The following is a 13,453-nucleotide window of genomic DNA, read 5'->3' as shown; positions in this document are numbered from 1 at the left end:
TTGAACTTTTAATATTTTAATAAACATCAACTTTTCCAAAAGAAACAAAATGAAAAAGACAAAGACATGGTATCCAATACAAACTCTATTGGAAATTCGATTTTCACAGTGTTATCCTGAGAATGCTGTGGTTTGACTTCTCTCATTCATCCTGCAGACACCTTCCAAAAATCTGTTACGTCATGCTAGGGCATCTACCTGTAGAGTGCAAAATAAAAATACCTAACAAAGAAGAGTAAACACAAACGAAAGATAATGCAAGAGACACATTGTCTAAGAAACAAAGTAAAAAGAAGCTCTGACCACGAACATATACAAAAGGAAAATCAGACAAATCAGAACAAAATTCCATATACACATTATTAAATTAGAGAATAAATAAAAAATACTTTAATTTATGTAGAATATCTGATGGTACCAAAGCTACAGAAGAAGTGCTGATATTACAGTAACAGAACATCTAGACAAAATGGCCGAAGCGAGATTTCCTGTTGGGACTTGTGGAGTCTTTTTTTTCTTTCGGCCATCAGTTTTTAAAAAACATTATTGGTTTGGGTCAGGTTCATTACAACAAGTTCTCCACACATTTGAAACCAACAAGCAGACAAGATGGATCCCTCTGTGTTAACGTCCAGGAGACGTCAGTGTTCTGGACTCGATCAGTCAGGGTGTACTGACTAGTTGACTCTGTTGACCCTCCTCAGTCTCTGTAGATGGAGGTCATATGTCGGGGGGGCATGTGCTGTGGATGGTAGGCATCATATGCCCCCTCTAAGTGTACGTCATAGCTGCTCTGAGGCTGATACAGGCCCTGGTCCAAAGGGGTCGGGGAGTAGTGGTGTGTGGGTGGGTAATGAGGTGAAGGCTCCTGTTTAGGCACCAGGTTACTGCTGATGCTCAGAGGGGGTGTAGGAGGGCCATCATACGGAGGGGTCCCCACGCCACCGCCGTTATACTCGTGTGGCGAGTGATTCTCGTAGGCACCTCCTTTAATCGCCCTCAGGTGAAGCAGGTGAGCAGAGTCAAAAGTGCCATACGGCGGACTGGGCAGACCCGGAGAGGAGTAGCTCGCCACGCCACCAAGAGGAGCAGGTTGTGCCCGGACACCATGTCTGTCCTCAGGCCTCATCCCGCCGCCAGTACCAGGTCCCAGCTGCAAGCAGCCCGCTACCAGGTTGGAGGTGGGCTGCGAGAGGCCCTTACACAGCGTCTCCATGAAAGCCCTGCTCTCCGTGGACAGGCCCCCCTCCAGGGCCTCGGACAGAGCGCAGATGTAGTTGCGGGCGAGTCGTAACGTCTCGATCTTGGACAGTTTCTGGGTTTTGGAGTGACAGGGCATGATGGTGCGCAGGCTCTCCAGAGCATCATTCAGACCATGCATGCGTGAGCGCTCCCTGGCGTTAGCCTTTACACGCCTAGCACGGAAACGTTCCTGCCGAGCTTTGGTTATGCGCTTTTTCTTGGGCCCTCGTCGTTTGGACTTGTTTTCATCCTCCTGGCCCTCCTCTTCATCATCATCGTCTTCCTCCACATCTTCGCTCCCCATCTCCCTGTCCTGTTGGTTTGTTTCACATTCTCTGTAGTGATGTGATGAGACTGACGCGTCCCCATCAGGTGAGCTCATGTCTTCATCTGTCCACTGCAGAGGGCTGACGGCCTCCTCTCCCTCACCTTGTCTCGTATACGGTTTAATCATCATAGTAATCTAAAAAATAAAAGAGAAAACATCCAGATTAATACTTTAGAAAATCTAGAGACATAAAAGTAATTTGAGGTTTCTATCAGCACAGTAAACCTGTTGTGTTTTTGTATTCTCTGCACTTACTTAATCTGTGAATTAAGTTGCTGGGGACAATATGAAAAATGCATATCCCACTATAAACATATTTAGTTGTATGGTGTTACAGGATATGTGCCGTTCAGAGTGGTACGATGTAAATTTAGCATTGTATTATTATACTTCTATATTATACCATGAGAATTATGCAGGATTTTGCGGGCGAGTCCTAACGTCTCGATCTTCGTCACGTTGAAGCACTAGTGGTTTTCAGTTAAGGATAAATCAAGCAACAATAAATACTTTTCAACAAACAACAATAAATACTCAGTATTCAGTGGTTTTCATTTGAAGGGTTGTTACATATAGTTTATTAAAGTGCAGAAGGTTTTCTCTCTGTAACTGAAAACGTACTCTAGTTGAGTATTTTATAGAATAAAGTATGTTAAGACCCAATGTGTTTAAATTGAGTATAATATTTTTAGAGCAATAGAAAAGGACATGATTCAGTATTTATCTGCGGGCCGCATGGATAACACAAGGAGTTGGACCTTCATGATACAGGAAAGTTACAGAAAATATAATATTGTAAAGTGTTAAACTAAATAATAATATGTTAATAGAGTCTGACTTGATGGAGTCTAATTACGTTCTCTGTTTCAGCACCGGACAGTTCCCACCTCAGCCATAGGCACTTCTGATTGGTCGAAACCTTTCACCTTTTTATCTATTTGGTTTTAGTGTTTTTCTTTATATATGGATATTATCTGCGGTCCCCTCTCCTCCCCCCACCCCACCCTCTCTCTGGGGGTAATCCCGGTCACCTTGTGAAATGGTAATGCCCCTGCGGGATAAAGTCACTGACAGGACTCCAATCTGGGCCATCGCAGGATTTGCTACGCGGATGAAGCGGCGACCATGGGATTAAAGGAAAGATCGACATCCCCCAGATCAGTGACACAGGACTCAGATTGAATTGAAATAGACTTTTTCCAAGAGCCTGACAAAATGACGTCTCGCCACAGATTGCGTGCTTTAGCAGCTAATTGCTAAATGGCGTCTTCTATATTAAGATAATCCATTTGTGTGTTTTCATGAGATGAATTCACTCATGGCCTGTTGACTTTAGGAAACCAACGCTCTAAAGGCTTTTTCAAAAGTAAAGAAGAATGTAAAAACTAATAAAACTGAAATATTAAAGACATGTATTGCCATAAATTCCATCCTCTTTTTCATATGAGGAACTAAATGAATAATAGGTCCACCTTACCTGAGCTGATGAGTTCCGGAACTTATTAAAGAAGTTTTCTCTGTGTCCCTGAAGTGGCGCCGCACTTTGCTGCTGTCACTGTGTCAGTGCGGGTCACGCTGCGGGAGGATTTAAACTCCGCGTTAAATAAGCTCCTCCCCCCTCAGCTGCGAGGATGACGCGCCTGAGCTCGCGCGCGTGGCCGGCCCGTGGCGCTCGAGGCTCCGCTGTGTGTGTGTGTGTGTGTGTGTGTGTGTGTGTGTGTGTGTGTTCGATGTATTACTCATGTTGTGGGGACCTAAATCGGTTTAAACGCAATTGGGACATGTCCTCCTCGGTGGGGGGGGGGGGGGCAATCCCCATGATACAAATCATGGGGATGCTTGAAAGCATGTTTAAGGTTAAAGTTAAGAAAAGTGGTTGGGAGGTTTAGGTAAGGTTTAAATTAAGGATTAAGTTAAGGATTAAATTAAGGGTAAATTAAGGTTAGTTTTTTTTTTACGTTAGGTTTAAGTTAAGGTTAGGTTCAGATTAAGGTTTTGCCAAGTAGTAACTATGGTTAAGGTGTGTTGGAGTGTGTTTGTGCATGTGTGTGTGTGTGCGTGTGTGCGTGCGAGCGTGCTGGGTCTTTGTTGCTTTGCGGGGGAGGCCGCCAAATCCTCAGTACGTGTGCATGGAGAAGAGGCGAGACGCGCTCAGTCGGCTGAGCCTAACTGTATGTGACAGCTTGAAGTTGCGTGTGAGCAGGTGTTTGCTCTATCCCCTCTTCCAGCCATCCATCCCTCTGCACCGCGAGATACACAGGCTGCTGAGCAAGTTCATGTCACCCAGGAGGAAGCACTGACCCCACGGTTCGAGTTTGGTCACAGGAGGTGTGCAGAGACATGGGTAATATAACTTTGGGACTCATTCACCCCCACCTCTCTGGAGCTTAAAGCCTCATGCCCCTTTTCAATGTTGGCCAAGGAGACACATTGAATTAATGTGTTCACTTGTCTTTCAGTTTTAAAAGTTGTAAAATGTATTGCTTATTTCAGATGATAACTTGGTTCAAGCAAGTACTTAAGCTGGAAATTCCATGTTGTAACACAAATCTCACTGTTTGTCAATGAGGTTGTGTTTTCACAAACACAACACTGGAATGTCACTGAAAGTGTTTGTTGGACCTTAGAAATAGAAATAGGCCACAAGAACTGACTCCATACATTTTTGCTTACCCAGTGAATCTCAAACAAATGGATTTATTTTTTATTTTCTTATTATAAGTTAAGCATTATAAGAAATGTCCTCTTAAAATAATGCTGTGATATTCAAATCATATTTCCCTTGATATATATGTATATATATATCATATAGGAGCAGACCTTTACATGATTAGTATATTACGAGTTGCCTATTTTGTGTATTTTTAAGTTTTTTCAGTATATTTCAGCTGCAGGCTGTTATGAAATGTGTTGGGGGGAAATGACAATAACTCTTTACCATTTATAACGTGACAGTAACATTAATACAACATTAAATAATGTGCATTGATAAATTACAATGCAAAACGTGTTCTAACAGTAGCATGCACTAAAAGATGTGAAACTTAACCAAAGTGCAGCAACGATGGAGACGTAATCGGTGGAAAAAGCCTCAAGTTAATGGGCTGATTCAGGTGATTTAAGCAGCTTGTTTGAGCATCAGCTGAGTGGAAGCTTCTAGTTGCTGTAAAGTATCAACTGTGCAATGTGTCATTCAAACTTTGTCACACACCACATGAGTTTTAAATAGTAGTCACAATTATTATTTTGTTCATTTTAGGACCATGCACTATCTAAAATAAATTTAATTCAATGAATTAGTATTTACACTAGAGCTCTAACAGAGAGGCTTGAGGTACATTACGAGGTAATCTGCCTGTGCTCCCAAAGTATGTGTGTCTCATTCCCAGTTCATTCCCAGGCCGACCACCTTTCCCACTGCTCCCCCACCCCTTGCCCCATGGGTCCCTGCCATTCCTATTCCACACCTGCAGCCTGAAATGGGAATACAGAGCCTGGCCTCTTCCATCCCCAGAGTGGATCTAGCAGGGGAATATGATTGCTGAGGCCTTTTGTCCCCATTGCATATATACGCACACACAACAAAGTTTGTGATTCTTAATTACAATATAATGTGCTCTTTTTGTTTTGGATGTACGAGTTGGATCCGAATTGGATAAATAACAATATAAAATGTCCCCTTTTTGCCCCTTCATTGTTCCTACTTCCAGTTTGACCCACTTACTGCATGTCGTCCATTCTTCATGTTCTACAAGTGGTGCTGAGCAGAAGTGTACGTGTGTCCCCAGGTCCCCCAGTGAAGGCCACACGTGATGAGTCCGTCCTGCAGATGGTCTTCTTTTTAACACGTCTCTTATTTTAGCGGTCCGAGGCTCAGATGCTCATCTATTCTCCACTGGCTGCTCGGCTCACTCAGCATGGTCGCGTTGCACAGAGGAGCAACAGTCCCTCCCTCGCCCTATCTAGGTATGTTTGGGAGGTGGGGATGTAGTTTATAAAAAAAAGAAAAAGAAAAACGAAGGACAGATAAAACTTCACTCCAGTTCACACACAAACATGACCTTCCTCTGAATCCCCAGTGTTTCCATGTGTGGTAGTGGGGAAAAGATGGCTTTTTCCATCTGTCATACTGGAAGTCCTCAGAGAGATACCGACACTGGAGCATGAGGGGCATGTTTGTCAGTGTATTTGTGTGTGGGTGTGTGTTCACGTGTGGGGATGAGGATAGATAACATTTACTTCCTTCAATGTCAGGAACCTTGGTTATACTGTGACTGCTGCAAAAGTCCAACAAGGTCACTGCAACAGACCAAGCCTGCACATGTCTGGATCCACTTCAAACTTTATTCTATTGTAACACCAGTGACAAAGCCGTTGTCAAATTGTTTGGAAAGCAAACAAAAACCTCCAGAGAATGAACGTTGCTCTGTGTTTCATGGTCCCCCATCAACTTTACAAATGGCCGGCACCTATAAGCCAAACTTGAACCTCCCTCCAGCCGAGCACCGACCCTGGGGAAACAGGGTTGATGTTGACCATGTGTCCTCCTGCTAACCATCTCATTGATGAACCTCACTAGTGGGTAAAAAAGATACCCCCCACTCTGCCTGAACCCCTAAACCCCCTTAACCCTGCCCTAAACCCTCTGCTGGCCCCCTGTTGTGCGTGCTCATTGGCTGACCGCCTTCAGGCGTCTCTTTTCCACGGGTCCATTGTCTGGCCCCATAAGCAGCTTTGTTTCTGCATGTGCAGCTGGGCTAGCCCCGCGCAGCCATTAGCCGCAACACGCCAAAGGGAGAGCGGGATAATATAATTACAAAACAAAAGTCAGGTGGCTCACGGGATCTGCCGGGAGAAGCCCATTTGGGGGAGATGCGAGGACATGCTGGCGGGTGGCCAGCTATAATTCGATTATGAAGTTGTGTGAGTGACAAAAGAAACAATTGGATCTTTTTTTCTTTTATTTGCCCCACTGTGATTTAATTTGATTCCATTGGGGCTTTAAAAACGAGGGCAGACTGAAAAGAGAGAAGATTTACTCTTCTAATTTCTGGAGTCACCAGCTCAGAAAATCAATGCTTGTTGAACAAAAACTGCCAGAGAAATTCCTCCCTGGGCTAACTTTATTGTCACGTTGCCGTAACACTCGAGGCCGGATTCAGATGAATTGCTGAAGGCGCCGGAGTTCTCCTGCAAGCTGACTGGTCTTGTGCTCTCGTTTTGCGTGAATGAACACAGATCGGTGGACAATGGGATCAGTGGCAGATCCATCTCCTGTAATACTTTCTTTAAACAAGGCAGCGAGTGTGTCCCCCTGTTCTGTCGGCAGACTCGAATTTATCCTGTTAGTCACCCTAGATGAATGAAAGAGTAAAATCAACCCCCATCCCAGCTGGACACACACACACACACACACACGCTGGGGAGTTAGACACACAGCTTTATGGACAGCTGATAAGAGCAGGTTTAGCTGGTGGCTACTGTTCAGAGCAGGTCAAGCAGAACAGGATCTGTTTATGTCTTTTTGTTTCTATGGTTCATACCACATACGACCGATTTTTTTGTGTGGTGTTTTGTTTTGTTTTACTGTTAAGTAAGACAATAAGCGATTGTGTCAAATGCACACATGCTCTTACCACTGAAGGGTTGGTGTCAGTATTGTGCCTGCTCAGAGCGTGTAAACGCCCATCTTTTGCCCCATTAGGCACCGGTCGATCATGCCCCTGGGAGAGCGCCACATTCTCATGCTCTGTAAGACTGCTCAGAAATGTCTTGTTTACTGTTGTATTTATGCAACAGTCAAGGCAGGTGTCAAAAGAATATTTGAGGATATACAGAATATACATATTCATTTCTACCAGTGCAACAGTCTGTTTTAAACCTCTTTGTTTGGAATGTTCTGCTCTCTTGTCCTGTGATGATCATCTGTAGCTACTTCAGAATTGTTCCTTGTCATAAGTGAGTCCTCCTAAAACAGCCTTACAATATATCATTTTGTTATTGTTGGCCTGCAGGAAGTTGTGTACAGAGGATTTACGAACATGTTGCAATATGGTTTCGGTCAGCGAAGTTAGAAACAACTCTGTGTTCAAATCTACCCTGTTTATCTGCTAAGAAGTTTTTATAATGATTTTTAATAAAATGAAATTGATTTTGATTTCTTATTTAATTGTTAAGCAATTTACCCAATCTTCAGACGCTTTTACTTTGAGGACAAATTGCCAAACAGGAAGTGATTCTATGAATGTTGTTGCCATGACGGGGATCAGCACCTGTGCTTTATGCCTGTGTCTCATACGGTGAACTAATATTCAAACTATAAAAAAACTGCCGGAGATCCAGCTGCCGACCACTGATGGGGTTTATCCAAGGATTTAAAAGAAGTAATTTCCAACTTGCTTTCCGAACTAAGGCACACCCCCCCGCCCCAATGACTGCTATAGAACGCTGGTCACCTGTTTTATTAAATTTTCATTAATATTGAAGAAAAATGGCAAGTCCACCTTGCACCAAATTTTACGCTGAACTTCCCAGGGCCACAAAAAATATGCATGCTAAGCGGGAAACCAATGAGTTGAATGCTTCGTGAGCTATATGTTGCAAAACAGACAGAAAGACAAACGTTTGTTGAATTATTAGGTAATTTGCTTTATTACATCTTGTTGGGAATGAATATCAGCATGTGTTATATATTCATATCACCCCATAGCTCTTAACTTTGCAAATGAAATATGCCTCATACTTCACTGACATACTTGCTTCTTTTGGGAATATTATTTCAAAGTGTCTTATATAATGAGTCTAATGATTGACAGAAAGACTTTCAGTGTTCAGCCGATGGAAGCCTCAGGGGGATGAAGGAAAGCCAGAGGCGATGAACTTCTTCCCATTCCCATAGGTAGTTTTGTCCCAGGTGTAGGTTTGGATGATAAGTTGCTTTCCTCCCAGGCTCAGACGACACCTGAGGATGACAGACATTGATCAAAATCTGATATCCAATCAGAGGCTGTAGGACGTTAGAGGATGCGTAGATGTACTCACTGTTTTCCGGGACGTGTGATGTAGCAGAGGCTGTAAAGAGCAAAGTCGAATTCAGGGCTGCAGCCGATGACGGCCGATCCGACCTGCTTGAAGTAGCCATCCCACTTAAACTGCATCCCCATGACATCAGGGAATGTCGTCCACTGAGAGCAGAAGTAAAGAAAGTAAAGGGGATGCTGTACAGATCACAACTTAAACACCATATTCAGGTCTTTATTGAGGATGCTTACAGGCCCATTGAAGCTGTGGCTGTAGTAGTTCAGCTTCCCCCTTTTTTCAAGAATATAAAACTGGATCCAGTTGTGGAAACCAGACACTTTTCCTCCCTTGATCTCTCCTGTCATGTAGAAAGTATTATTATATTTCGATCCACACATGAAAAAAAAAAAAATTTCAAGACATCTGTTATATTTCCAAGACAGACCTGCAAAGATGTGTTCAAAGCCACTGGAGTCCATCTGGCCGTTGTTGCGTGAGTACAGACCGAACCACATCATCTTCAGATCATGGAGGAACTCTTCCTCCGATGCATAGACACCTGAAAAAGTTGAATGTTACTCTAGAGCCCTACACCAGGCTGTGGAGACATAGCTCATCAATACAAACAACATACTGTTTGAATACTGTTCAGTACCGAAGTTGTCTGAAGCCTACAGTCATGGGTTCGTTTCAAATCGTGGCCAGCATTTTATTTAAATGGGGCAAATTGGGAACAAATAAGTGATAAAAACATGAGTATTCAATTTCATTTCTCAGTTACTCACTGACTCACATCCCTCAAGTAGTAGTATGACAAAGGATAATAACAGGTGTAACCAAACTGATAATAACTTCTTGCACTATTGGAGTTTTAACCTCAGCCGTGAAGGTTGGTGGAAGGATGCGATATGACATTTTCTTGAGGATCCAGATCAGAGGGCGGATCCAGGAATTGAATTGACCCTTCTTAAGCATTGGCACAGAGGACATTTTTTGATTTCTTCATTAATTTCCCAGATAAAATAATTCATGGATCTTGATTAAATCAAGAGGACTGATATCTATGATCGTGTACAATGTGGTTCCGCTTCATTGAATTGAAGGGGACTGTTGCACACTTTTTTTTCCGATTTAAAATGTTTCTGTGGCCTTGCACCGCCTGGCTGAATTCTCCATACTCACACTCCATTTTGGGAGAGCTGGGATCAGCCACTCAGCTGCTCCTGGATGTTCCTACAACAAGGCTCATACCCAGAGGGACGACTACTGCCATTGCAGTAGTCGTCCCAAACAGCTTATCACTCCAAATGAGATCTGCCCCCTCTCTACTTCAAATCGTTACTAAATAAACATTTGTTCTTCTTGGCCTTTTCCTCGAGTTGAAAATGTTTATGTCTCGGCTGATATTTTATTATCGTATACCTTATTTTATTTGTTGTACTTGTACTCTGATGTATTACGTGTCACTGTCTTCTTGTTGTACAAATCAAGTGGTTTTAAGTGTTTCCAAATAAATAAAATGGACATTGACTCTTCTATTTGCTTTTCTAGTTTATCAGTAGAATGGGTGATGTGAGGTACTGGCCTGTGGGGTGCATTTGTCTCAGTTTTGTCTGAAGGTGGCCACATAGTGTTGGACTTCACAATACTCCAGCAAACACGTCACCCTGCACCATATGAGCAGTGCTGAATCAGCATTATACATGGACCTATTACCCTTTGTGTAAAGGAAGGCAAACAGCTCCCTGCCCAGCTCAGTGTTGGACATGGCCTCCTTGATGAAAGTCTCCTGCTCAGCGACCTGCTGCGGGCTGAAGTCCTCGGCCTGTCCCGTCATCCTGAAGTAGTTGTCTAGGACAGCCAGGAAAGCAGCATACGTGGGTCTGGAGAGGAGCGCCCCGTCCACGTAGCGGAACAAGCTGGAAGTGCAAGCACAAACCCCAGATGACACAGACACGGAGCTAAATACATCTAGATCAAGAACAAGAGGACCAATGAGAGGATGCTGCGCTAATAAGATTGTCTGCTCACGGCCGAGAGGAGAGATCTTTCTGCGAGCTTGTCTGAGAGTTGGGCACCAAAGCCTGAGGGTCAATGATCAGCTCTGAGGCCGTGGCCTTGTTTGAGTCAAGTGCATAAAGCACCTCAGAGATGGCCTTGATATCAGCATCAGTGATCACACCGCTGCCACCTCCTGCATCACCTGTGGAAAATAAAGATAGAAATGGTTAAATGTGATGGTGATGTATGCTTTTCTGTACCCAAAGTGGAATTAACCAGTGTTGGAAGGTAACACTAAAACAGTAATATGGTAGTTATAATACACACTAAAAGGGGCTACTCTATATTGAGTACTTGTGCTTTTTAAACAATCCACTTAAATTAAGTATTTTTTTGTTTCTAACACTCCAGCTTATCTACTGTGCATTATTGCTACGTTTTGTACTGTAGAAAATGATCTCATTGCTTCTACAACTACTATTAAAACAGAGGGAGCAGGTGAAGCTGAGGAACAAGAAATATGTCCAACATGTTATATAGCACGACAGTGGCACCTGCTGGTCATATAGTGATTGAATTTTTGACCGGTGAAGGCTGGTTGCATAATCACCAGTGGTGGAGACGTAATAACATTTTCAGATACCACAATGAAAAATAGTCCACTTAAAGTAAAGAGACAGATACTCAAGATAAAAACGATGCGCGACGAGAAAAAAAAGTCACGGTAATATTTGAGTTAAGTCTTGTTATTTTTTTGATTTTTTTTGTAAACTACTGGTGAATTTGACTTCATTGAGCTTAAAACTATTGTTTACCTTATGAAACCATTTCAGAAGTTGAGAGGGAGAATATCCCTTTGCTGCTAACAAGTCATGGACATCTGAAATATGACATTTGACCCCGATACTTGACCACTAGTTTAATCCTTAATAATCCTGGATATTTCAGAAATGTATTTCATATCTCTTATGTGATAACATCTTTAAATAACTAGTAACTACAAATAACAAATGTGTGTATTGCTGAACTTTATTTCCCTTTGAAATCTAGTGGTGTACAATTATATGGTAAGAAATAGAAATATTCAAGGACATTTCCAAATTTGTACTAAGAACATAAATTTATAATTTATAATTGTAAATGTATTTTCCGCTGCAAACTTAGACAACATAGTATACATAGTCATTAATTAGAGTGTGATATTCCCAGATAAACTGAATGAACAAACAAACAAACCAAAGATTTAAGTTATTTTCACAAACAACAGACACTGGTCTCATTGTTAAACTGCTGACTGCTCAGATTTCCACCATGTGAAAGTCACCAGGTGTCATATGAGTCCAGGTGACAGTGATAGGAAACAGTACTGCACGTGGGATGAAGTGGGCAACAGGTTTAACATGGTGGGTCTTACCTCCACAGAGGTCTGTGTAGTCGTTGCAGCAGTTGTTGTGCTGGTCGCACTTGGAGTTGCAGTGGCACTTGTTCTGAGAGTTGTATTTCTCGTCACATCTGCCTTTACAAGATGTGGCTCCACCTGGAGAGAAAAGAAGCAGACATGATGAGAGGCAAGATGCAAAATGGTAAATAAAATGTTTTCCACAGGATTCTAAAATTTGTTTATGATTAATTACAAAGCGAGAATTTGCTCCTGGCTCTCACCTTTGCATTGTTCTACGTAGTCTGAACAACAATCTCCGAAGCGCTCACAGGATGTGTTACACTGACAGAAGAAGTTATTGTCTGTTCCATAACCACACCGACCCTGACACGAGTCCAGGGAGTCTGGTAACAGCGAGGGAAGATTTGAATAGGTTAGTGATGCAGTGATATCCTACATATGTTAAATAGCTATTGATAAACCTGTAATGAGGGTTTTGGTGATAATAAAACAGAATAAATATCTTACTGCCATATCCCTGACAGATCAGGGTCACGCAAAGTGTGAGGAGAACAATGACCTTCATCCTGACTCAGCAGCTCCTGAAAACAAAGCAGACTGATGGTTAACGCGTGTTCTCCCTTTTAAAGCAACTTTCACCTGACCAATCCAAACACAAGACTCTTTAACCCAGCCCACAGGGCTGAGTAACTTCAGTGTTACAAAATACATTCTATAAAGTGAGATATAAGCTGCTGTTTATCCATGAAATAAAACCCTTTTTTTTAAAAAGTGCATGGGAAAGTACACTGTACAGTTGCTCTGCAGCGACAGATGGTGATTAAACATATTGATAAAAGATCAAAGAGTATGAACTGTGATATCAGATATAGATTTTTTTTAGATTTATGTTCAAAATAAATATGTATAATATTTAATAAATAAGTATTAACAGTGTATTGCGTTCTATGGTAGAGCAATGACAACCAACATAGAATGAAAGTTTTTTAAGGTAAAATGAAAGTCTCTCTGCTCCCATTGACCAGATGTTGTATTTCACAGGGTTTGTACATGATAGCTCAGATAACCCAGAATAGCTCAATGTCCCAGCACATTGAGATCACATGTTTCTTGTAGAACGACAAATACCACGCGGCAAAATGCAAAGAGACAATATTTTCAGAGGACTTTAGACGTAAGAAAAAAGTATAATGTTGAAATTATCGGTGCCTTTCTCTCTCTAACCCACATAAGAAAAACTACACATTTTTCTTGGAATTAGCCAACTGTGCAGTTTGTCAGGGTTGTGGTTTTTTTCTATCTCGAAATCGCACATTCACTTTGAACCAAGTAGGAAAAGATGGAGAAAACATTTTTTTAACACATTTTAACTGATCATATGGATAGTTTCAGGTTAAACCACTGTGTCACTGTTAAAAGATACTGTTAATTGAAATTTTACTGTTAAATACTGTTAATTG

General features: G+C 42.1%; 2 protein-coding genes across 3 annotated transcripts; both read right to left on the bottom strand.

Annotated features, from left to right (window-relative positions):
* LOC133973603 (neurogenic differentiation factor 4-like) lies at positions 1-3,137 on the bottom strand. Of its 2 annotated transcripts, XM_062411570.1 has the most exons (3): positions 3,048-3,119; positions 1,974-2,037; positions 1-1,705 (listed from the first exon to the last, which is right to left on the bottom strand). In XM_062411570.1, the coding sequence occupies exons 2-3, from the start codon at positions 1,974-1,976 to the stop codon at positions 701-703; spliced, it is 1,008 nt and encodes a 335-aa protein (XP_062267554.1). In that variant the 5' UTR covers positions 1,977-2,037; positions 3,048-3,119; the 3' UTR covers positions 1-700. The 2 variants fall into 2 exon arrangements, with proteins under 2 accessions (XP_062267554.1, XP_062267563.1); XM_062411579.1 differs by lacking the exon at positions 1,974-2,037 and having other exon boundaries at positions 3,048-3,137.
* A 5,056-nt stretch (positions 3,138-8,193) lies between these two features.
* On the bottom strand, positions 8,194-12,609 carry endou (endonuclease, polyU-specific). The gene is made up of 9 exons (XM_062400311.1): positions 12,501-12,609; positions 12,254-12,376; positions 12,006-12,128; positions 10,622-10,793; positions 10,307-10,509; positions 9,036-9,149; positions 8,842-8,948; positions 8,612-8,754; positions 8,194-8,531 (listed from the first exon to the last, which is right to left on the bottom strand). The coding sequence occupies exons 1-9, from the start codon at positions 12,556-12,558 to the stop codon at positions 8,417-8,419; spliced, it is 1,158 nt and encodes a 385-aa protein (XP_062256295.1). The 5' UTR covers positions 12,559-12,609; the 3' UTR covers positions 8,194-8,416.
* Positions 12,610-13,453: the final 844 nt, after the last annotated feature.

The sequence above is a fragment of the Platichthys flesus genome, chromosome 2 (genome assembly GCF_949316205.1).
Source record: "Platichthys flesus chromosome 2, fPlaFle2.1, whole genome shotgun sequence".
In the NCBI taxonomy this organism is placed as follows: Eukaryota; Metazoa; Chordata; class Actinopteri; order Pleuronectiformes; family Pleuronectidae; genus Platichthys; species Platichthys flesus.
Note: the sequence above shows the minus strand (reverse complement) of the source record. Positions and strands in the feature narration are given on the sequence as shown.

Bases quoted from the DNA above. Each gene is read 5' to 3' on its own strand.
- endou (XM_062400311.1), bottom strand. From the start codon at position 12,558: ATGAAGGTCATTGTTCTCCTCACACTTTGCGTGACCCTGATCTGTCAG. The intron at 8,949-9,035 runs GTCTGTCTTGGA...TCTACATGACAG, and splicing joins CTTTGAACACATCTTTGCAG to GAGAGATCAAGGGAGGAAAA. The intron at 8,532-8,611 runs GTGAGTACATCT...TGTCATCCTCAG, and splicing joins ATCACACGTCCCGGAAAACA to GTGTCGTCTGAGCCTGGGAG.